The following is a 26,085-nucleotide window of genomic DNA, read 5'->3' as shown; positions in this document are numbered from 1 at the left end:
TTCTTCAAGGGTAATTTATTTTGCTCCTTTGATGGGACCCTGTTTTCCTGTGTCTTTGTATGCCTTGCAGTCTTTTGTTGAAAATTGGGCATTTGAAGAAACTGCTACTTCTCCTAATTTTTGCAGACCATTGGAGAAGATCTTCACTAATTAGAGCCTTGGGATCATCTCAGGGTGAAAGTCTAAAGTCTTACGTTTTTCCTGGGTCTGTAGCGTGCCTGTGCTTGCACCTGTGTATGTGCTTTTACCAGTTTCCCCAATATGCATAACTGCTTTCAAATGCCTTAATTTCCGTAGGGTCTCATCCTTGCTTTTTAGGCCGTTGATGTTACATTATATTTTCCACCGGTAATCGTTTGCTCCAAGTATCCACAGGTGTCCAGGCAATTAAAATATCATTGAGTTTTGCATATTGATCTTATATCCTGCAGTGCTGCTGCACTTATTTCTAGTTTTAATAGTGTTTTAGCTTTGATGCACCACAGTACCCACTGTCCTTTGTGGCTTTTACCTGCCTGAGATCTGAGCTGTGCAGCTTTTTACATGTCAAAACTCAAAAGTCAGAGTGGCTCACGCCTGTAATCCCAGCACTTTGGGAGGCCGAGGCAGACGGATCACTTGAGGTCAGGAGTTCGAGCCCAGCCTGGCCAACATAGTGAAACTCTCTATTAAAATATCTCTATTAAAAATACAAAATTTTGCCAGATGTGGTGGCAGGTGCCTATAATCCCAGCTGCACAGGAGGCTGAGGCAGGAGAATTGCTTGAACCCAGGAGAAGGAGGTTGCAGTGAGCCGAGATCACGCCACTGCACTCCAGCCTGGATGACAGAGCGAGACTCCATCTCAAAAAAAAATCAGACAAAATGGAAACCAGTACCTCAATACCTCAAGGAGCCCGCAGACAGATTAACATGTTCCAAATAAGCTCTGCTTTGTTCCTTCTGGCCTGAAGGAGGGAAATGGGAACTGGGCTGCTTCTTCCAGGCTACGCTAGAGATGGAATAAGGGCACCAGTAACATAATCATCAAAGTCACTACCATCTTGAAGTGGCTTTCTCTTGACTGGGCATTTGTTTGATAGTTACAGTCTTTGAGTGATTTCCAGACCCTTACAAAGATATTTTAGCTAGTCTCTAGTTGTTTTTTAAATGTTTCAATAGAGAATAGGGAATTGAAGCTTCCTCAAATGCCATCTTGCTGATGTTATTCTCATGGTTCTGTTATTATTTTCCTGATGTCTAATGATTTTGAGCATCTTTCCATGTACTTGTTGGCCATTTGTTCATCTTTTATGAAGAAATGTCTACTGAAGTCTTTTGCCAGTTTTTAACTTGGGCTGTTTGTCTTTTTGTTGGGCTGAGTTGTAGGAGTTTTTATGTATTCTGGATGTTAAATGCTTGTGAGATATATGATTTGCAAATATTTTCTACATTGTGCAGGCTGTCTTATCAGTTTCTTCTATAATGACTTTTTGATGCACAAAAGCTTTTGGTTTTGATAAATCCTAATTTATCAAAATTTTCTTTTGCTGCTTGTGCTTTTGGTGTCATCATTTAAGAATCCATTGCCAAATATAGGCCAGATGCGGTGGCTCAGACTGTAATCCCAGCACTTTGGGAGGCAGAGGTGGGTGGATCACTTGAGGTCAGGAGTTTGAGACCAGCTTGGCCCACATGGTAAAACCCCGTCTTCTACTAAAAATACAACAAATTAGCCAGGCATGGTGGCAGGTACCTGTAATCCCAGCTACTCGGGAGGCTGAGGCAGGAGAATCACTTGAACCTGGGAGGTGGAGGTTACGGTGAGCCGAGACGGCACCACTGCACCCCAGTCTGGGTGACAGAGTGAGACTCCATCTCAAAAAAAAAAAAAAAAAGAATCCATTGCCAAATACAAGTTCATGATGACTTACCCCTGCATTTCCTTTTAAGAGTTTTATAGTTTTAGCTGTTATATTTGGGTCATTGATCTGTTTTCAGTTACTCTTCTTATGTGTTGTTAAGGAATTATGCAATTTCATTCTTTTGCATGTGGATATTCAATTTTCCTGGCACCATTTGTTGAAAAGACTATTTTCCTCGATTTCACTAGATTGGCAACCTTGTCAAAAATCACTTGACCCTAGTTACACTGGTTTAAATTTCCACTCAGTTCTATTCCATTGATCAATATATCTATCCATATTCAGTGCCCCACAGTCTTGATTACTGTGGTTTTATAGTCAGTTTTGAATTGGGAAATACCAGTCTTCCAGCTTTGTTTTGGCTATTCTGAATCTCTTGCAATGTCATAAGATTTTTTTTTTTTTTTTCTGGAGACAGAGTCTCGCTCTGTTGCCCAGGCTATAATGCAGTGGCGTGATCTTGGCTCACTACAACCTCCACCTCCTTCAAGCGCTTCTTCTGCCTCAGCCTCCCGAGTAGCTGGGATTACAGGTGCCTGCCACCACACCAGGCTAATTTTGGTATTTTTAGTAGAGATGGGATTTTACCATATTGGCAAGGCTGGTCTCGAACTCCTGACCTCAGGTGATGTATCTGTCTTGGCCTCCCAAAGTGCTGGGACTATAGGCATGAGCCACCAGGCCTGGCCCTTTTTTTTTGTTTTTTTTGACACAAGGTATCACTCCATCACCCAGGCAGGAGTTCAGTGGTGCAATCACAGCTCACTGCAGCCTCAACCTCCTGGGCTCAAGTGATCCTCCCACCCTAGCTCCAGCCCCCAACCCCCCAACCCCCCCACCTCCCCAACAGCTGGGACCACAGGTAAGCACCACCATGCCTGGCTAATTTTTTTGTATTTTTGGTAGAGACAGGGTTTCACCATGTTGGCCAAGCTGGTCCTGAACTCCTGGGCTCAAGCGATCTACCTGCCTCAGCTTCCCAAAAGTATTGGGATTGGTGGTATGAGCCACTATGCCTGGCCTCCTTTTGTTTTTAATTGACTTATTGTACTGTACCATTTTAATTCCGTTGTCATTTCTTTTATATAATCTGATTGTTTTCTTAGCATGTGTTCTGGAGATTACAGTGAATATTTTACATTTACAAATAACTGGTTTGAATTAATAGACTTTGGTCAGGGAACTCCAAGACCACTTTCAGGTTCACTGACTGCTAGATGGACTCACACAACTCAGAAAAGTGTTGTTGTTGTTGTTTTACCACTAGTGAAAGGATCACATTAAAATTAATAAGAGCTGGCTATCCCGGGGGCCAGAATTTATCTTCTAGGTGTTAGTCAAGGGCTAGAACTTTCTTTGGAATAGGCAGGGTTTAAACATTCCAGACACTGCTGCACTCCAGCCTAGGCGAAAGAGTGAGATCCTGTCTCAAACAAACAAAATTCCAGACTTGTTGAGTCAAAACTGTTGCACACTCCTTAGCTTTAATAGTATATCCAAAACTTGTTCCTATATAGTTCTGCTCCTTTTCATGTTGTTTTGTCACAGATTACATTTTTATACATTGTGTGCCCTTTAACATTGGTTTGTAATGACTGTTTTATGCATTCATTAGTCTTATAAATCATATTGGGGAAATTAAAAGGACCTACAAGCCCAAGATGCGATAGACTTTTGTATTTGCTTTTTTTTTTTTTTTTTTTTGAGACTGAGTCTCGCTCTGTCACCCAGGCATGAGTGCAGTGGCACGATCTCGGCTCACTGCAACCTCCGCCTCCGGGGTCAAGCAGTTCTCCTACATCAGCCTCCTGAGTAGCTGGGATTATAGGCGTGTGCCACCATGCCCAGCTAGCACTGTGTTGGCCAGGCTGGTCTTGAACTCCTGACTTTGTGATTTGCCCACCTTGGCCTCCCAAAGTGCTGGAATTACAGGCGTGAGCCACCGCGCCCAGCCTGTTCTTCATTTTTGTACGTGGCTTTGAGTTACTTTCTACTGTCTTTTTATTCCAACTTGCAGGGCCCCCTTAGCTTTTCTATTATGGCGTGTCTTCAAATGAGGTTCGTCAGTTTTTATTTACTTGGGTATGTTTTAGTTTCTCCTTCATTTTTGTTTTTGGTTTCTTTTTTCAACTTTTATTTTCGATTCAGGGGGTACATTTGCAGGTTTGTTACATGAGTATATTGTATGATGCTGAGATTTGGGGTACAATTGATCTTGTCTTCCAGGTAGTGAACCTAGTACCCAATAGTTTTTCAACTCTTGTTTCTCTCCCTTCCTCCTGTCTCTAGTAGTCGTATTGTTCCCATATTTATGTCTTTCTGTACCCAGTGTTTAGCTCCCACTTAGCAGTGAGAACATGCAGTATTTTATTTTCTTTTTCTGCATTAATGCTTTTAGAATAATGGCCTCCAGCTGCACCCATGTTGCTTCAAAGGACATGATTTTGTTCTTTTTTATGTATGGTATTCCATGACATATGTATACCACATTTTATTTATCCAAGCCACTGTTGAGGGCACCTGGGTTGATTCTGTGTATTTGCTATTGTGAATAGTGCTGTGATGAACATGAGTGCATGTGTCTTTTTGGTAAAATGATTTATTTTCTTTTGGGTATGTACCCAGTAATGGGATTGCTGAGTCAAATGGTTGTTCTGTTTTTAGTTATTTGAGAAATCTCCAAACTGCATCCCACAGTGGCTAAACTAATTTACACTCCCACCAACAGTGTATAAGCATTCCCTTTTCTCCGCAACCTCACCAACGTCTGTTCATTTTGACTTTTTAACAACCATTCTGATTAATATGAGATGGCTAACTCATTGTGGTTTTGATTGGCATTTCTTTGATGGTTAGTGGTGTGGGGCATTTTAAAAAGTGTGTTTGTTGACTGCTTGTATGTCTTTTGAGAAGGGTCTGTTCATATCCTTTACCCACTTTGAGTGGGGTTGTTTTCTGCTTGTTGAATTGTTTAAATTCCTTGTAGATTCTGGATATTAGACCTTGGTTAAATGCATAGTTTGTGAATATTTTCTCCCATTCTGTAGGGGGGTGGGTGTTTACTCTGTTGATAATTCCTTTTGCTGAGCGGAAGCTCTTTAGTTAGGTCTCATTTGCCAATTTTTGTTTTGTTTCAGTTGCTTTTGAGGAATTAGTCATAAATTATTTGCCAAGGCTGATGTTTACAAGGGTATTTCCTAGGTTTTCTTCTCGGATTTTTAGTTAAGCCTTTCATCAAACGTGAGTTAATTTTTGTATATGTTGAAAGGTACGGGTCCACTTTAATTCTTCTGCATATGCCAGTCATCCCAGCACCATTTATTGAATAGGGAGTCCTTTCCTCATTGCTTATTTTTGTTGACTTTGTCAAAAATCACTTGGTTGTAGGTGCGTGACTTTCTTTCTAGGTCCTCTATTCTATTCCATTGGTTTGTGTGTCCGTTTTTGTACCAAGACCATTGCATTTTGGTTACTGTAGCCTTGTAGTATAGCTTGAAGTCAGGTAATGTGATGCAACCAGCATTGTTCTTTTTGCTTAGGATTGCGTTGGCTATTCAAGCCCTTTTTTGGTTCCATGTGAATTGTTAAATAGCTTTTTCTAGTTCTGTGAAGAATGTCCTTGGTAGTTTGATAGGAATAGCATTGAATCTATAAATTGCCCTGGGCAGTATCGCCATTTTAATGATACTGTTTCTTCCTACCATGTTTTTCCATTTGTGTCATCTCATTTCTTTGAGCAGTGTTTTGTGGTTCTCATTGTAGAGATCTTTCACCTCCCTGGTTAGCTGTATTCTTAGGTATGTTATTCTTTTAGTGGTAATTTTAAACGGGATTGTGTTCCTGATTTGGTTCTCGGCTTGACTGTTGTTTCTGTCATCTTACTCTCAATCTGCTTGCAGCTTTGCAGCTGAGTCACCCATAGACAACTTTCTTAGTCTGTTTGTGCTGCTATAAGAAAATACCTGATTTATAAAGAACAGAAATGTATCACAGTTCTGGAGGTTATGAAGTCCGAGATCAAGGCATCATCAGGTTCAACTGTCTTCTTCCAAGGGTGCCTTGATGCTGCATCCTCCAGAAAGGACGTGTGTCCTCACATGCAAAAGGGAGAAGGACAAGGAAGTCTGCATTGAGCCTCTTTTATGAAGGCTGTAATCCCATTCACAAAGGGAGGAGCCCTCATCACCTCTTAAAGGCTCCACCTTCTAATACTATCACATTGGCAACATCTGAATTTTGGAGAGGACATGTTACATTCTGCCCCTGGACCCCCTCCCCCCATATTCATGTCTTTCTCACATACAAAATACATTCATTTCATTCCAATAGCCCCCAAAGTATTAAAACTCATTTCAGCATAAACTTTAAAGTCAACTTAAAGGGCAGAGTCTCATCTTGATATCTAAATCATGTGATGATTCATCCTGAGGCAAATTGCTCTCTAGTTGCGTACCTGTGACACCAAACTAGTTACGTGCTTCCAAAATTCAGTGATGCATAAGACAGGCATTTCTTTTTTTCCCCTTTTTTTTGAGACAAGAGTTTCACTCTTTTTGCCCAGGCTGGAGTGCAGTGGTGCAGTCTTGGCTCACCACCACCTCCGCCTCCCGGGTTCAAGCAATTCTCCTACCTCAGCCTCCCAAGTAGCTGGGATTACAGGCATGCGTAAACCATTCCCGGCTAATTTTTTTGTATTTTTAGTAGAGACGGGGTTTCTCCATGTTGGTCAGGCTGGTCTTGAACTCCTGACCTCAGGTGATCGCCTGTCTTGGCCTCCCAGAGTGCTGGGATTACAGGCGTGAGCCACCACGCCCAGCCAGGACAAGCATTTCTATTTCAAAACAGATAAGAAAGTATGGGTCACTGGTCCCAAGTAGGTCCAAAACTGAACAGGGCAAATAACAGTAAACCTTAAGCGTGGAGAATAATCATCTTTGACTCCTCGTCGCATGTTCCAGACACACTGGGATGGGGGTTGGACCCCAAAGGCCCAAAGGGACCCTGCCACCAGGGCTTTGGTGTTCACAGTTCATACTGCAGCTCTCTTGGGTTGGAGTCAGGTGCCACTGGCTCTCCCAGGCCCATGTTGCATTCTGCTGGCTCTACAGGTCTAGGGTTTGAGGAATGGCACAGCCTTTATGACTTCACTGGACATTGCCGTAGGGGGGACTGTCTGCAGTGGCTCTGAGTCTGTAGTGGGTCTCTGTCTAGGCCCTGGGGTTCTCCAAGGCATGGCACACCTGTAATCCCAGCTATTCAGGAGGCTGAGGCAAGAGAATTGCTTGAGCCCAGAAGGTGGAGGTTGCAGTGAGCCTAGATCGCACCACTGCACTCCAGCTTGGTCGACAGAGTGAGACTCTGTCTCAGAAAAGAAAAATCTCTTTGAAGGATGCCGTGCTTCTACATCTTGTGCACTCTGCACACTTGCAAAATCAGCAGCATGTAGATGCTGAGGTTCACCACTTTGCCCTCCAGAGCCGGGACTAAACTGCACCTGGGCCCACTGGAGCCACAACTAGGGCAGCCAAGGAGCACTGTGCTGGGATGGGAGGGGCAGAGACTTGAGGCAGCCCCGGGCAGCAAGCCCCATGAGTGCTCTAGACCCTTCCCTTGAAACCATCCTGCCTTCAAGGCCCTGGCACGCTGGGCCTGTGATGGGAGGAGCAGCCTTGAAGCTCTCTGAAGTGCCATTGGATTCATTCTCCTGTTGTCATGATGAAAAGCATCTGGCTTCTTTCTAGCCACACTCTTACCAAAAAGTCACTTGGTCACACCCTTGGTTTACTTTCCTAAATGTCTTTTGATTTACATGCTCAGGCTGAGAATTTTTAAATCTCTATGTTTTGCTTCCATGTTATAAATCCCATCTTTGTATTGTTTCTTCTCACATTTTACTCTAGTTAAGAGAAACCGAGCAACACTGTGAACACTTTGCTGCTTAGAGATTTATTCTGGCAAATATCTTACTTCAGAAACAGCTTCTGATTTATATTGGCTTAATTCAAGTGAGATAGAGAAATGTTACTCCTATATAACTCTTATTTCCTTTTATCTTCTCTTGTAGTAATATAGGTCTTCACATTACATCTACAGATGTTTCGAACTCAACCAATCGTTGTAATTTTTACATTAAATAAATCTATGTTTTAAAAAAATGAGGAGAACTTTTATACATTTATAACTTTTATTTTGTCAGTCTGATTTCTCACTTTGGGTTCTCCTCATGAGGTCCAGATAATCCGGATTGGAGTTACCATCTGGATTCATTTCCTTAGCCCAGTACAACTTTGCTTTCCCCTGCCTTCTTTGTGTTATTATTAGCAAATATATTACATTTCTGTATGTTATGGGCCCAATAATACATAATATACACATTGTTTCATAAAATGTGTCTATCAGTTAAGAGGAGAAGAGATATATATGTATACTGTCATTTACAATTACATAAAATTGCCTTGCTTCTCTTTTTTTTTTTGAGACAGAGTTTCGCTCTTATCGCCCAGGCTGGAGTGCCTTGGCACCATCTCGGCTCAACCTCTGCCTCCTGGGTTCAAGTGATTCTTCTGCCTCAGCCTCCCAAGTAAATGAGATTACAGGCATGTGTCACCACACCTGGCTAATTTTGTATTTTTAATAGAGACCAGGTTTTTCCATGTTGATCAGGCTGGTCTCGAACTCGCAACCTCAGGTGATCTTCCCACCTCAGCCTCTCAAAGTGCTGAGATTATAGGTGTGAGCCACCATGCCCGGCCTCTTCTCTTTTTTTTTTTCATATGGATTTTTATTACTACCTGGGATCACCAGCCTAAAGAGCTTCCTTGAGTACTTTTTAAGGTCAGTCAGCTAGCAGTAAATTCAGTTTTTATCTGGAAATGTCTTTTCATCTTAAGTTTTGAAATGGTCTTAAGTTTTGAAATATAGGTTTGCTGCATAAGGATAACCACCCCCCTTTGTTTTACTGATACATAATTGACACATACTTATGTATATACACACACATACAAGCACACTTTATCTGTCCACCCATTGAGGGACACTTAGGTTTTCATACCTTGGTTATTGTGAATAATGCTGCCATGAACAAGGACTGCAAATATCTCTTCAAGTTACTGACTTTGGCCATGCGTGGTAGCTCACGCCTGTAATTCCAGCACTTTGGGAGGCCAAGGTGGGTGGATCATGAGCTCAGGAGTTCGAGACCAGCCTGGCCAATATGGTGAAACCCCATCTCTACTAAAAATACAAAATTTAGCCGGGCATGGTGCCACACACCTGTAATCCCAGCCACTCGGGAGGCTGAGACAGGAGAATTGCTAGAACCCTGGAGGCAGAGGTTGCAATGAACCGAGATTGCAGCACTGCACTCCACCGTGGGCGAAAGAACAAGACTCCATCTCGGTGCAGGTGGAAAAGTTACTGACTTCATTTCTTTTGGCCGTATAGCCAGAAGCAGGATTGCTGGATTGTATGAATGTTCTGTTTTTAAGTTTTTGAGGAACCTCCATACTCTTTTTCAGAAGGATCATACCAATTTACATCCCCAACAGTGTACAAGGCTTCCCTTTTTTCCATATCCTTGTCAACATTTTTTTTCTTTCTTGTCTTTTTGATAATAGCAGTCCTGTTAGGTGTGAGGTGATATTTCATTGCGGTTTGATTTGCATTTCCCTGATGTTTAGTGATATTGAGCACCTTTTTATATACCCGTTGACCATTTGTATATCTTCTTTGGAAAAATGTCTATCAGGTTCTTTGCTCATTTTTTAGTTGGATTTTTTTTTTTTTTTTTTTTTTTTTTGCTATTGAGTTGAATGAATTTCTTATATATTTAGATATTAACCCCTTGTCAGATATATAATTTGCACATATTTTCTCCCACTCTGTAGAATGTCATTTCACTTTTTAAATTGTTTCCTTTATTTTATAGAAGCTTTTTAATTTGATTTGATTTCTTTGTTTTTGCTTTTGTTTCAGGTGCTTTTGGTGTTATATTTTTAAAAATCATTGCAAGACCAATGTCAAGAGCTTCACTATGTTTTCTTCTGGGATTTTTAGAGTTTCAGGCCTTATATTTAAGTCTTTAATCCATTTTGAGTTAATTTTTATAAGTGGTGTGAGGTGGGGGGTCACTTCATTTTTTTGCATGTTGATGGATTTAGGATTCTGGGTTGAAGGATTTTGTGTATGTGAGTACTTTGTATATGTCATCCCAGTGCCTTCTGGCTTTCATTTTTTTCTGATGAGAAATCAGCAGTTAATACTTCTGTATTAGTTTCACTTCTAGCCTGCAGTTTCCTTTTACTGCTTTCAAGATTTTCTCCATTTCTTTCTTTGGATTTCAGTGCTTTTATAATGATGCATCTATGTTTGGATCTCTATGCATTTATCCTGCTTGGTGTTTGTTGAGCTTCCTGGATGTGCAGTTTAATGTTTTTCAATAAATTTGGGAATTTTAAATTCATTATTTCTTTGTAAATTTTAAATGCTTTTTTTCTCTCTCATCTCTCTTCTGGTACTCCTGTTTATAGCAGTGTGCTTAATGGGGTCCCACATTTCTCTGAGATGTTAATTTGTCTCGTTTTCTCTCTGTTCATCAGATTACACCATTGCTATTAATCTATCTTCAACTTTGCTAATACTTCTGCCAGTTCATATCTACTATTGAGTCCTCTAGTGAAAATTTCATTTCAGTTATTATACTTTGTAACTTCAGAATTTCCATGTTTATTATTGATAATTTGTATCTCTTTGTTGATATTCTCCTTTTGATGCAACATTATGATCATACCTACATTTACTTCTTTATGGTTTCCTTTGTCTATTTGAATATATATTATAATGTATAATTTGAAGTCTTTACCTGTTTATAATTTGAAGTCTTTGCCTGTTAAATCTGGTTGCTTTCACAAGCAGTTTCTGTTGTGGGTTTCTTTTCCAGTGTGTGAATCATACTTTCCTGTTTCTTTGCCTGTCTCTTGTTTGTGGAAAGTGGATTTTATAGACAGTTGTTGGAACTCCAGTACTTTTGTCCACACCCTCTGCCTCAGGGCTTGTCATTGGTACTTGCTTATTTACTTGCTTAGTGACGGTGAGATGGTTTGGCTCTGTATCTCCATCCGAAACTCATCTTGAATTGTAATAATCCCCACATGTCAAGAGCAGGACCAAGAGGAAATGATTGAATCATGGGAGTGGTTTCCCCCATACTGTTCTTCTAATAGTGAGTGAGTTCTCATAAGATCGGATGGTTTTATAAGGGGCTTCCCCCTTAGCTCGGCTCTCATTCTCTCTCCTACCACCCTGTGAAGAGGTGCCTTCTGCCATGATTGTAAGTTTCCTGAGGCCTCCCCAGCCATACAGAACTGTGAGTCAATTAAGCCTCTTTCCTTTGTAAATTACCTAGTCTTGGGTGTATCCTTATAGCAGCATGAGAATGGACTCTGGATTGTTTTAGTGAAGTCTGTTCTCACCATGGTGTAAAATCCCTAATGTTGCTCATTGGAGTACAGCCTTGCCTACTTTTACAGACAACATTAGATGATAGTGGTTTTGACAGGGCTGTCTTTGAGCATCTCCCTGACCACCCCCAGCTGTTAGCACCACCGATTGCAACTTAATGGCAGTATTGCTTTCGTAAGTGCCCTGGAGTATATGTTGCTTCACAGGCTAATATAATCAAACTGGGGCTTGCTTTCTTGAGGTCAGTGTTTGAGATTTGTTCTGACAATAGAATGTCTCTTCCCAGGTGGTCTCTCAGTTTCTGTCTGGCAAACAAACCACCCTATAGTATAACATACACCTCTAATCTATCAACCTCCTCCCAATTGCCCTTCACCAAAATTTTCAGTTTTTGACATTGCCCTTAGGTTTAAATTTCTCCACATTCTGTTGCAAGTCAATTCAGTTCCTTTGAGGAGAAATACAGAACTCTGTTCTATGGCCTACTTCTCCCCCTGGACAAAATCTCAGAGCCACAGCCACTGTTCTAGTGCTGGAGGTATGGACAATGGCATGCATCTCTCTAAGTGATTCCCCTGCTTTAGGAGCTGAGTGCTTGGTAGATGGCAGATGGGGCGGCAGCCAGGTCCCCTGGCTTGCCTGTTTGGGCATGGAACACCTGCCCCAGGAGCCAGGGCACAGCAGTTGGAACCTCAGTATGCTCAGCAGTACCACGTCCAAGTTAAAGCCTACATTTCATGTTTTGGGGCGAGGCAGAGGAAGGGAGTCTTCATTCTTCAGCTGTGCAACAGGTAGGTAACTGGGGCAGAGTGAAAAGTGATGATGTCTTACCCCACCTAGGAAGATAGCTATCCAACTGGGGCAAAGGTTGAGAAGTGGCGAAGAAGCCCCATGCCCTTGGCTATCCTAGCTGGAGTGGAGTCTTTCTCACCGAGACAGAATGGACAATGGAGGGCTCAGGTTTGGTTCACATAGTCCAGACTCTCAGAGTTCTTAACATGTTTTTGGAGATTTTCGTAAACTAATGTTTCTTCATTTGCTGTACATTCCTAGCACCATTTCCAGAGACTTTAAATTGTGGTTCTTTTTTAAAAAATAATTTTTACAGTTTCATTGGGGATCGTGTCCATGGAGCTCCTCATGCTGTCATGCCAGAAGTGGAATTCCCTGACCAGTTCTTTACAGTTCTAACCATGGACCATGTAAGTTACTATTTCTCTTTTCTTTGTGATATTTCTTTTTTCTGATTCTTCCTACCACACACCTCTGTCAAAGAACCTGCACCACAACCCCATACTTTTTCACTTTCTAGTAAGGGCTGGAGTCTAACAGCATAGTGTCCCTCCTATGTGCCTCTCTATTCTCCAAAGAATGTTCAACACTCCTGTGTGTTCAGTCCTTTGTCAAGAGCAGATATAAAGCAGAAGTGGAATCCCTGTACTTTTCCTTGTCATATCTGGAATAGGGACAAAGCAGATGGATCTGTTTGACAATTGGGCATACTCTGACCTTCTCCACAGACTTGAGTTTCCAGGTAGATTGGATTTGATGTTGAATGGCCTCAGGTCATATAAAATGATGATGATTGTAGGTGCAGAATTGGAGAAGACCTTGTCTAACCTAAACATTGGAGTATAATTAAGGCTGTTAAATTTTTAGCAAGAAAACTACTCTGTAGCCACTAAAAAACACTTACTAAAAACTTTGTTGCTAGAAGTAATAAATTGTATTATATAATGTGACATAATATGTCACATAGTAATGAACTTGGAGCTACAAGAAATCTTTAATTTTGTTCACACCCCATTTTCAAAGTTAGATCTTTTTCTCCTGTACAGGGGAATGAGGGTATAGAAACTTACATTTATTGATGATTCATGAGGCAGGCACATAGCATGAAATGTGCTTGTATATAGTACTTCTTTTAATTTGTAAACTGGTTATTAATTTCCAGACATGGTTGGCTAAATAAGAGATCCCATAAGTATGCAGAAAGATTTCAGTGGATCAAAGGGAGTCTTTAAAGATGATAGTCTGGTTTGGAAGCACTAATTTCCTTACTTCCCGTGTCACAGTCTTCTCCTGGCCTCCTTGTTTACTGTCCAGTCCCCTTGCAATAAGGCAATTCATCTTGCCTTTTTCTCAAAAATATTTCCTTAAATTTTACCTGTAATGTACGGGTTTGTTGTTTCAGGAACTGGTGACACTCAGGGATGTGGTCATCAACTTCTCTCAGGAGGAATGGGAATATCTGGATTCTGCTCAGAGGAACTTGTACTGGGATGTGATGATGGAGAACTACAGCAACTTACTCTCACTGGGTAAATTTGTCTGCCTCCAATAACTTAGAATATACGCTCTAGACTATCAGCTGATATTCAGTGAACTCAAGGCTGTATTTTGTTTTTCATTTTGTTTTCTTTTGTTTTTGAGATGGAGTCTCACTTTGTTACCCAGGCTGGAATGCAGTGGCATGATCTTGGCTCACTGCAACCTCTGCCTCCCAGGTTCAAGCAGTTCTCCTGCCTCAGCCTCCTGAGTAGCTGGGATTACAGGCGTCCGCCACTACACCCAGCTAATTTTTTGTATTTTTAGTAGAGACAGGGTTTCACCACACTGGCCAGGCTGGTCTTGAACTCCTGACCTCATGATTCGCCTGCCTCAGCCTCCCAAAGTGCTGGGATTACAGGCATGAGCCACTGCGACGGCCTCAAGGCTATGTTTTAAGAAACTAGGTGAACTTCTGATTCCAAAGGCATGCTTTCAGTGTTGTTGTGTTGCAAATGACATCTCTATCAGTCTTTAACATTCTTCATGATATTCTTACCTTCTCAGGCCCTGCATATAATTTCTACCTTCCTAGATACCAAGGAGCTGGATTTGACTTATGGAACACGCACAGCATATCATTGAGACATTACAGGTTGCGTATCCCTTATCCAGAATACTTGGGATGAGAGTGTTTTGGATTTGGGATTTTTTTCAGATTTTGGAATATCTGCATATACATAATGAGACATCTTAGGGATGGAACCCAAATTGAAACACAAAATTCATTTATGTTTCATGTATACTTTATACACATATAAAGTTGCCTGAAGGCAATTTTATACCATGTTTTTAATAGTTTTGTGCATGAAACCAAGTTTGTGTTAAGTAGTTATGTATATTTCACTTGTGGCATCATGTCAGTGCTCAGAAAGTTTTGGATTTTGTAATTGAATTTCAGATTTTAGATTAGGGATGTGCAACCCGTACATTGTGTTTGAGGTCAGAATTGCTATAAATACTTTATATTCTTACCCACCTTCTGGGAGAACTTTTAAGATACCGTGTGTCCTGATTTGTTATGATTGTTAAAAGAATCTCTACAATTTATATATTGAAGGATTGATAAACAGTTCATATTCATTTCCTCCCACCTGCTTTATGGCTAAAGAACGTTGCATTTAACATTAAATTAGTATTCCACCAAGGACCTTTTAATAGCTCTGAAAGTTACTTACTTTCCTCTCAGCTTCCATAGTTCTTGCCTTCTAGTTGGCCCCGTCCTAAGCACTTTAAATAATTGGCTCGTGGCTAGTCATGGTAGCTCATGCCTGTAATCCCAGCACTTTGGGAGGCTGAGGCGGGCAGATTGCCTGAGCTCGGGAGTTCACGACCAGCCTGGGCAACACAGTGAAAGCCCGTCTCTACTAAAATAGAAAAAAATTAGCCGGGCATGGTGGCGTGTGCCTGTAGTCCCAGCTACTCAGGTGGCTGAGGCAGGAGAATTGCTTGAACCTGCTTGAACTCGGGAGGTGGAGGTTGCAGTGAGCTGAAATCGCGCCACTACACTCCGCCTGGGCAACAGGGCAAGACTCCATCTCAAAAAAAAAATGACTCGTTTAATTCTTACAATAACTCTGTGACATAAGTGCTGTTTCTATTATTGTTGTACAGAAGAGGTTGCTTACAACAGAGAGTATTTAGGCACTTCTGCAAAGGCTCCACAGCCACGTAATTACAGAGGAAGGCTTTCTACCCAGGCAATCTGGCACCAAAGACAGTATTTTTAACTGTTACACTGCTTCTCCAGACAAAGAATTAGTATGGGTTTAAATAACATAAGACCTTTCCTTACCTGTCTAGTCTCTTTATACGTGATAATTCTGTGGTTACTCTAAGGTGAATGTTTTTCCAGTTCCCTCACAATTCTTTTTTCTGTCTTTTTCATATAATTTTGATTTTAGGGCCGGGCGCGGTGGCTCAAGCCTGTAATCCCAGCACTTTGGGAGGCCGAGATGGGCGGATCACGAGGTCAGGAGATCGAGACCATCCTGGCTAACACGGTGAAACCCCGTCTCTACTAAAAAATACAAAAAATTAGCCGGGCGAGGTGGCGGGCGCCTGTAGTCCCAGCTACTCGGGAGGCTGAGGCAGGAGAATGGCGTGAACCCAGGAGGTGGAGCTTGCAGTGAGCTGAGATCCGGCCACTGCACTCCAGCCTGGGTGGCAGAGCGAGACTCCGTCTCAAAAAAAAGAAAAATAATAATAATTTTGATTTTATTTAGTAAAACTTTAACCAATTCTCAAAGCTGTATTTTAAAAATTGGTTATAATTAAAAAAAATACATTGTTACATTTCTTTGTTGTAAGCAGTCTTCCATTTCTGATCCAATTGGGATCACCTTATTGGAGGAAGGGAAGTTGCTCTATAGAGTTTATGGGATGTGAAGGAAGACAGGGCCAGGTGAGTGATGGCCACTGAGGGATAGAAAGTCATTGCCAAAGCACAAAGCCCATCTGGTCCAGGAGATGAGCCCCTGGGATTCTGTTGGGAAAATCCCTTCAAAAGCTTGTGGGTTTTTATTTTTTTATTTTTATTTTTTATTTTTGAGACAGAGTTTCGCTCTGTTGCCAAGGCTGGAGTGCAGTGGCACAATCTCGGCTCAGTGCAAGTCCCGTCTCCCAGGTTCACACCATTCTCCTGTCTCAGCCTCCCGAGTAGCTGGGACTACAGGTGCCCACCACCATGCCCAGCTAATTTTTTGTATTTTTAGTAGAGACGGGGTTTCACCATGTTAGCCAAGATGGTCTCGATCTCCTGACCTCATGATCCGCCCACCTCGGCCTCCCAAAGTGCTGGGATTACAGGCGTGAGCCACTGCGCCCGGCCCAGACTGTTTTTTTGTTTTTGTTTTTGTTTTTAAAAGCCTGGCACTTGGAGAAGGAAATTAAGATCTTCTTCAATGCCACCGTTTTCCAGTTCCTCTTGTATTTAGACTTATGTATGTGTATATTGACCATAAACAAATGCTCATTCATATCCTCAATATTTATTTAGTGTCTACATTGAGACAGATATCAGTACAATAGTGAACAAGAGCAATACAGACCCTGCTGCCATGGAACTGACATACTAGTTCTTGAGATGTATAATAAACAAGTAGAGAATATATATAACAGTATGTGTAAGAATAAAGGGGTAGAGAATGATGGAGAAAGAGCTAATTCAGACAGTGTGGTCAGAAACCAATCTCTCTGGTCTTAATTTGGCATTTTATACAGTTCCTTTTCAGTGATTCACCTAATGTTTTTGCATTTGGAAGTCCTCATTGGAATCAATGTGTTTCAATTTGTCATTCCTTTTATGTTAGTTGCTGTCATGTTCTTTGGTAAACTTTTGTAATTCTAATGGGAAAGGCAAAGAGGCTGTTTTTATTATTATATCTTTTATATTACTGTAAATAAGTAGCCACCTCAAATGGTGCACTAGAATTTTTCATACCTTCTATTATGTCTCATTATGTTTATTGATGTTACTGGTTCAGTATACATTAGCCCACCAGAGTCTGATTTTTGATGTCCAGCAGTATGAATATTGGATGAAATTTTTTTTTTTTTTTTTTGTTTTGAGACGGAGTCTCGCTCTGCCACCCAGGCTGGAGTGCAGTGGCCGGATCTCAGCTCACTGCAAGCTCCGACTCCTGGGCCCACGCCATTCTCCTGCCTCAGCCTCCCAAGCAGCTGGGACTACAGGCGCCCGCCATGTCGCCCGGCTATTTTTTTCTTTGTATTTTTAGTAGAGACGTGGTTTCACCATGCTAGCCAGGATGGTCTCGATCTCCTGACCTCGTGATCCGCCCGTCTCGGCCTCCCAAAGTGCTGGAATTACAGGCTTGAGCCACCGCGCCCAGCCTGGATGAAATTTTGATATACTGATACCATGTTTCTTATGGTGATTTCTGTACGCTTTGGCTTTATCCTTTAACCTTTGAATTTATTGTCACTTTTTGTCAAAAGCTTATCCAAGGCTCATTCCATACCCTTCCTATCCCAGACCCAGGCATTGAATTGGATATGAGTGCATTTTTCTGGTTTTGTTTAGTTTAGCATTAGTTTTACATAAACTTTTTTCCCCTCATTTGACTCTTGTATTGTCAAAATGGTGGCACTTTAGCTCCCTCAAGCTATTTTTGTGTCCCTTTGATGTGACCCACTGTTGTAAAACTTTCTTCTTTCTGGCAAAACATTACAGGGTACATCTCATACCTCCCTGGGTCTAGATCATGATCCAGGCCTTTGTTCTAGGATTCCTGGTTTATTACCTGGTTTATTTCAATAACAAGGACAATAAGGCATGGTTATTGTTCTTCTGTTTCATGGAGTGAGTGTTTGAAAATTTTATCTCTGGCTGGGCACGGTGGCTCAAGCCTGCAATCCCAGCACTTTGGGAGGCCGAGATGGGCGGATCACGAGGTCAGGAGATCGAGACCATCCTGGCTAACGCGGTGAAACCCTGTCTCTACTAAAAAATACCAAAAAACTAGCTGGGCGAGGTGGCGGGCGCCTGTAGTCCCACCTACTCGGGAGGCTGAGGCAGGAGAATGGCATAAACCCGGGAGTCAGAGCTTGCAATGAGCTGAGATCCGGCCACTGCACTCCAGCCTGGGCGACAGAGCGAGATGCCGTCTCAAAAAAACAAAAAAAGAAAATTTTATCTCATTCCAGGAATGTTTTTCCAACTATTATTGCTTTTTGGGTTGGTTTTAAATATCTCTTTACCAAGAAATTAATTCATTAGACTACATTTTCAGCTTTATTAGCATAGGAGTCTTATAACATTTTGTGTATGTTTTCATCACGTTGTGATTGTTTGCTAATTTCTCACCTTTTCTTTAGGTCACTGTTCTTTTGTCTTTAGTAGGATATATACATTGGTTATTTTTACTCTTTTTTTTAAAAAAACAAGCATTTAAGTTTTTACTTTTTATGAGACAAATATATTTATGTTCCATAGATATCAGTTAGAAATGTTTTCAACATCATGGTTCACTACAAACTTTGTGATTTCAATTACATTTCCACATTGACCCAACAGTTATTTAGCAGAGAGCTTCTTTTTCTTTTCTTTCTTTTTTTTTTTTAATAAGACATAGTCTCACTCTGTTGCCCAGCTTGGAGTGTGGTGGTGCAATCTCAGCTCACTGCAACCTCCATCTCCCAGGTTTGAGTGATTCTTCTGCCTCAGCCTGCCAAGTAGCTGGCGTTACAGACATGCGCCACCATGCCCAGCTAAGTTTTTTTGTATTTTTAGTAGAAACGGGTTTCGCCATGTTGGCCAGGCTGTTCTCGAACTCCTGACCTCAAGTGATCCACCCACCTTGGGCTCCCAAAATGCTGGGATTACAGGTGTGAAACAGCCACTGCACCCAGCCTAGTAGAGAGCTTCTTTATTTCTAACTGAAAGTACTTTTGATTTATTGATACTGGCACTCAAATCTGGTTTTAATGTTTCTGTCAGATATTGATGTCTGCATTATTTCATCTTATACATAATTAAGTCACAGAAAATTATTATTTTTCTGTGTTCATGTGTCACTCTGAGTTTTCCTCAGGCATTCCCTTTTCTCATTGTTCGCCTCCAGATGATGTCCATAAAATCCTTTGTTACAAAGTGCCTTACAGTCTTGTGTACCTAGACCACCTTCTTCATATTATTTTGTTAGCATATTCTCCTTTTCACTCATAAGCCTTTGCTCAGAATTGTGTAAGTCTAACAGTAGTTACAATTATATTCAGATATTTTAATATCTGAAATATTATATTTTGGGGAAGTATAGCATTAGTTGACTTTTGGTATAAGAAAATGGAAAGGAATATCTGTAAAAGAACATAAAAGAAAAAATAGGGGTAGGTTTTAGAAGGACAGCAGAGTAAAGGTAAATATGCTGTTGAAGAGAAGTAAATAACACATCCCATCTTGATTGTATTTCTTCATTCCACATGTCAGTCATGGCTCTGCATACGAGGGAATAAGCAATAATGGTGGGACAATATGTGTAAGTGGAGAAGCAATTGGAAAATAAATACATATGAATGTTCACCGTATTTATGTATCTTACTGTATTATAAATATATGTATGTAATCACTAATACAATGAGGTTTGGGAGGCATTGATAACTGGCATTATTCTTATAGCTACATAATTATTTTGATAGTTGTTTTCTAGTGACTTATCTTTGTATATATACTTTTATTTTTATTTGGATTCATTCAGTGATTTACTTTTCCTCTATTAATTATATACTATGCCCTTAGGGCTTGTTGTACATTGGCACATGAAAATTTATTATATTTGTCCTTGTGGAATTTAAGGAATAAGGAAGTAAATGGTGTAAAAGTACTGAATACACAACTGAAAAAACATATATATAAGGGTAAGGCACTAGATACGGGATTAGAAATGGAAATGAAGTTATTTAGGGTCAACTAATATGCCCTTTCTGAGGGCAGGTATCTTGAGACCTTAACAAAGAAAAGAAGCTGGCATACAAAGAGACCGTTTATGTGAAATGAAATGTCCTATGGATAGCTCTAAATGATAGGATATTTGTTTTGATCTAGGAGGTGAAAAATGATTAGCAGAATGGAGTTAAAATGAGGTTGTTTTTTTTTTTTTTTTGAGACGGACTCTTGCTCCACTGCCCAGGCTAGAGTCTACGCAGTGGTGCGATCTCAGCTCCCTGCAGCCTCCACTTCCTGGGTTCAAGCAATTCTTGTGCCTCAGCCTCCTGAGTAGCTGGGACTACAGGTGTGTGCCATCATGCCCGGCTGTTTGTATTTTAGTAGAGGCAGGGTTTTACCATGTTGCCCAGGCTCGTCTCAAAGTCCTGAGTTCAGGTAACCCACCTGCCTTGCCCTCTCAAAGTGCTAGGATAACAAGCATGAGCCCACATGCCCGGGCAAAATGAGGTCTTACAAACTGTACCTTGTTATTATCCTTGGTAAAGTTTATTTTTGGGGAAGAAAACCACAAAAGTGTTAGTATATATGGATTATAAAATTTTGATCTGCATTAGCATTATCTCTATAAGATGCTAATGACTAGTTCTACATCTACAGATTTTGATTCTGTTTAACTAACAAGCTTACCAGGCGATGACCAACACACAAATTTCAGATCCACTAACTTAATCACATTCCTCATAATCTTTATGTTCTGCTGTTATTCTGTGAGCTCTCTTTATCTTTCTCCAAATTTCATAACATTGTTTAAACCAATTCATGTATATGGTGAATTATTCTTAAATTGTCTCTTCTTTCCATAACTTTTATTCTTGTAGTACATGAAAATTATTTTTTCCTTTCTTTCAGATTTGGAGTCCAGGAGTGAGACTAAGCATTTATCTGTAGGAAAAGACATTATTAAAAACACTGGTTCTCAGTGGGAGGTAATGGAAAGTAGCAAGTTACGTGGCCTTGAAAGTTCCATTTGCAGAAATGACTGGCAAAGCAAAAGCAAGATTGAAGTACAAGGACCTGAAGTGGGATATTTCAGTCAAATGAAAATCATCTCTGAAAATGTGCCCACTTACAAAACTCATGAATCTCTTATGTTACCTCAGAGAACTCATGACAGTGAGAAGCCCTATGAATACAAGGAATATGAGAAGGTCTTCAGTTGTGACTTAGAGTTTGCTGAATATCAGAAAATACATACTGGTGAAAAAAACTATGCATGCAATCAATGTTGGAAAACCTTTGGGATAGACAACTCCAATATGTTACAACTGAATATTCATACTGGTGTGAAACCTTGTAAATATATGGAATATGGGAATACATGTAGTTTTTATAAAGACCTTAATGTATACCAGAAAATTGACAATGAGAAGTTCTACAAATGTAAGGAATACAGAAGGACCTTTGGAAGAGTTGAAGAAGTTACTCCACTTCAAAGAGTTCATGATGGTGAGAAACACTTCGAATGTTCATTCTGTGGGAAATCCTTTAGAGTGCATGCCCAACTTACTCGACATCAGAAAATCCATACTGATGAGAAAACTTACAAATGTATGGAATGTGGCAAGGACTTCAGATTTCTTTCACAGCTTACTGAACATCAGAGAATTCATACTGGTGAGAAGCCCTACAAATGTATGCACTGTGAGAAGGTTTTTAGAATTAGTTCACAGCTCATTGAACATCAGAGAATTCATACTGGTGAGAAACCTTATGCATGTAAGGAATGTGGAAAGGCTTTTGGAGTATGTAGAGAACTTGCTCGTCATCAGAGAATTCATACTGGTAAGAAACCCTATGAATGCAAAGCATGTGGAAAGGTCTTTAGAAACAGTTCATCCCTGACTAGACATCAGAGGATTCATACTGGTGAAAAACCCTATAAATGTAAAGAATGTGAGAAAGCATTTGGAGTAGGTAGTGAACTTACTCGACATGAAAGAATTCACAGTGGTCAAAAGCCTTATGAATGTAAGGAGTGTGGAAAGTTCTTTAGACTTACGTCAGCCCTTATTCAACATCAAAGAATTCATAGTGGTGAGAAACCTTATGAATGTAAAGTATGTAGGAAGGCCTTTAGACATAGTTCAGCCCTTACAGAACATCAGAGAATTCATACTGGAGAAAAACCCTACGAATGCAAGGCATGTGGGAAGGCCTTTAGACATAGTTCATCCTTTACCAAACATCAGCGCATTCATACTGGTGATAAACCCTATGAATGTAAGGAATGTGGGAATTCCTTTAGTGTTGTTGGGCATCTTACGTGCCAACCGAAAATTTACACTGGTGAGAAATCATTTGACTGAAATAAATGTATAAAGTGGTTTTTTATTTCAGATTTTCACAGGAAAAAACTATGGATGGATTTAATGGGTAATCAAGGCAATTCAGTATCTCCCTCTTTTAAGTCTGTTTTTAGACTTCATGGCCATTCTGTATGTAGACATAGAATTGCTTAGTCATAGCTGATATATACTTATAGCTTTGTTAGATATTGCCAAATATTTCTCCTTTTTATGTTAAAAAGAGTTTTTTTCCATGAGTTTCTCATCGTGGCATGTTTTGTTTACAATAGCCTTTGATGTTTGCATTATTGTTCTTTTCACTATTCAGTTTTTTAATTGTAATATTACTTCAGTATCTTTTCTGCATTGTAATTCTTTGCTTGTGATATCTATACTTATTTTCCTCCAGAGAGTTAGAACTCCTAGACAGATATAACGTAGTTTTACATTCTTATTGCTCTTCATTTTGTGTAATGTTCTTGTTTTGTTTTGTTTTGAATGATAGAAGTGTGATCTTTCCATTTTCACCAAATTGTTCACTTCTCTTTAAATTTCTATTTTATTTTGATACAACATGTTCCCCCAAAATAACATATACATAGGAACTGGTTATATTCCACCATAACACACACACACACTATATATATATATAGTGTATATATACATACAGTGTATATAGTGTATGTGTGATGTATACTATATATACTCACACATGCACTATATATAACACACAGTATATATATACACATACTATATATGTATATATAGTATATACAGTATATATGTATATATAATATATACTGTGTGTGTGTGTGTATATATAGTGTTTGTCTGTTATATTGGAATATAACCACTTCCTTTAAGCAGTCTTTTTACCCACAGGCTGTACCAACCAGGATCCAAATGAAGAGAACTCTTAAATATTTGATAAAATTACTCATCCAATAAGTCTGTTAAAATTTATCATTCTCTTAAATTATCATTCTTAAATTTGTCAAACACCTTTAAAAGGGGAGGAAAAAATGACCACTGAACTTACATTAAGAGGATTTACAACTACAGCTTCAAATTTTTTTTAATCTATTACCATTATTTTTATTTTTATTCTCTCCTAGAGTTGCCTTATTAGGTTTGGGCATTTCAACAATCAACAGACCTTCTGTGATTTAACTAATCTCATTTAACTCCAAAATCATCTCTCTCTCAGGACAGCTGTCTTGGTTATGCAGTCAGTGAGATCACAAGCCACTGGTTATTGAATTTTTTTTTTTTTTTTTTTTTTTTTACTTTTCATTTTTTTTGAGACAGTTTTGTTCTGTTGCCCAGGCTGGAGTGCAGTGGCGCGATCTTGGCTCCCTTAACCTCTGCCTCCCGGGTTCAAACTATTCTCCTGCTCAGCCTCCCAAGTAGCTGGGATTACAGGCATGCGCCACCACGCCTGGCTAATTTTGTATTTTTAGTAGAGATGGGATTTCTCCATGTTGGTCAATCTGGTCTCGAACTCCTGACCTCAGGTGATCCCCCCCACCTCAGCCTCCCAAAGTGCTGGGATTACAGGCATGAGCCACCGCACCCGGCCTGGTTATTGGATTTATTTATTTAATTTTTTTGAGATAGAGTCTTGCTCTCACCAGGCTGGAGTGCAGTGGCGTGATCTCAGCTCACTGGAACCTCCACCTCCCAGGTTCAAGCAATTTTCCTGCCTCAGCCTGCCAAGTAGCTGGGATTACAGGCATGTGCCACCACACCTGGCTAATTGTTTGTATTTTAGTAGACACAGAGTTTCACCATGTTGGCCAAGACAGTCTGTATCTCCTGACCTCGTGATCTGCTGGCCTTGGCCTCCCAAAGTGCTGGGATTACGAGTGTGAGCCACCATGCCTGGCCAGTTATTCGATTTTTATAAGAAAATTTTACTATTTTCAGATAAATTTATGTCACCATCATTCATTACATTTTAATTTTTGAAACTGGTGTCTTTCCCAGAATTTATGTACTCTATAAAGGTCTGAATGATTACCAGTATTAGGCCATTTTCTCATCTGATATATTGAGCAATGTTTTATGTAAGTATTGCTTATTCAAGTAGTTTTAAAAGATATGTAATTGGTTGTTGTTTCATGTCCTACACAGTAAGAACAAGAGTTTTGTCAGGATATTTGCTATTTCATATCTTTGAAATAGAGTAGTAGCTCTGTTTCTAACTAAATTCTATTTAAGTGACAACACAGCTAATTTACTCTTGGACCTTTTATCCTGAGTTACCATCAGTGCTGATGTTCCTCTTTTGGGTATAGCTCTCCAGGAGAACTTGTCCTATGTTTCTTTGTGTGAGTGTTTTTCCTTCCAGCTTAAACAAATTAAAACTACTAAATATCTAAACCTTGTATACAGACATTAAAATTAAAATTAGTGAGAGAAACAAAATATCCTTGTGTCTTGGCTTTTACTTTTTGAAGTCATTAACAAATGATAAATTAATGAATAAAATGTATCCTATTATGTTTTCCTTATTTGTAATTACAGCTATATTTTTATCATATTAACATTTTTCATTTAACTTTGTTATGAACTTAATGGCATTTCACACTTACTCCAAACCATAATATAATTATCATTGTGGTATTACTGTTTGGTTTTTACTACAGTTTCTTACTCAAAAATATAAAATTTCACCATTCTTTCCATTTTCATTTGCCCCTTTATTCTTTGTGACTTTTCCCTAGCCTGCATAGGAGCTTTATTCTCATATTCAATAGGATAGGATATTGCAGTCTCATCCTGTTTTCTGCTGTCCTGCACCATTAAATTTTCTATGTCCAATGAAGGAATTCTAATTCTATTTAATAGCAACTAATATTAAAGACTAATATATGTATGTCAGGGACAGGCAGAGAGTCTGTGATTGAGATTTCTGGAGTTATATAACCCACTGTGCCACCCCCCCAAGCCCCCAACTTGCCAGAATTCATCCCTTAACCTGCAGTGTGATTGTATTTGGACATAAGGCAATGAGGATGTAATAATGTGATTCTAATTTGATACAAATGGTGATCTTACGAGAAGCGGAGGGAAAGATCTCTCTCCCTGTGCTCACACACAAAGGAAAGGCCACATGAGGACACAAGGAGAAGGTGGGAATTTAGAAGCCAAGAGAGCCCTTACCAGGAATTAAACCTGCTAATCCCTATTTTAATTAGAACAGTGAGAAAATAAGTATCTGTATTTAAGCCTCACAGTCTTTGGCATTTTCTTACAGCACCCTAAGCAAACTAAGACAGTTGTTGGTACTGAGAAGTGGGGTGCTGCTGTAACAAATACCTAAAAATGTGCAAGTTCAAGCTTTGGAACTGGGTGGTGGGCATATAGGCTGGAAAAATTCTGAGGGTGTATGCTAGAAATATATATGTAAAAATGATTCTGGGGAGGACTCAAAATAGAATCACTGGAGAGAGGGCTTCCATTTTAAAGAATACTGTCATGAACAGTATTCATGTTAAAGAAACAATCATGAACAAAATGTTGGTAGAAATATGGACATTTAAGGCCATAATGGTTTAGTCTTAGAAATGAGGAACAGTTTATTGTAGCAAGGAACTTGGCTGAATCACGCTCTAGTGTTTTGTGGAAGGTAGCGCTTCCAAGC

At 39.9% G+C, this 26,085-nt stretch overlaps 1 protein-coding gene across 8 annotated transcripts in view; it reads left to right on the top strand.

Annotated features, from left to right (window-relative positions):
* The window catches only part of ZNF529 (zinc finger protein 529), a 52,312-nt gene extending 27,446 nt beyond the window's left edge, over positions 1 to 24,866 (top strand). For 7 of the 8 annotated variants that reach the window (XM_065536506.2, XM_045378857.2, XM_045378854.2 and 4 more), the window contains 3 exons: positions 12,472 to 12,565; positions 13,558 to 13,684; positions 21,004 to 24,866. In XM_065536506.2, coding sequence (XP_065392578.1) covers positions 12,512 to 12,565; positions 13,558 to 13,684; positions 21,004 to 22,460 — 1,638 coding nt within the window. In that variant the 5' untranslated portion in view covers positions 12,472 to 12,511 and the 3' untranslated portion in view covers positions 22,461 to 24,866. Of the gene's footprint in view, positions 1 to 11,845; positions 12,155 to 12,471; positions 12,566 to 13,557; positions 13,685 to 21,003 lie in introns of those variants that run through there. The other variant, XM_045378851.3, reaches the window with a different exon arrangement.
* The last annotated feature ends 1,219 nt before the right edge of the window (positions 24,867 to 26,085 follow it).

This window comes from Macaca fascicularis, chromosome 19, assembly GCF_037993035.2.
Source record: "Macaca fascicularis isolate 582-1 chromosome 19, T2T-MFA8v1.1".
NCBI classification, from domain to species: Eukaryota; Metazoa; Chordata; class Mammalia; order Primates; family Cercopithecidae; genus Macaca; species Macaca fascicularis.
This window is presented reverse-complemented; position numbering and strand designations above follow the sequence as displayed.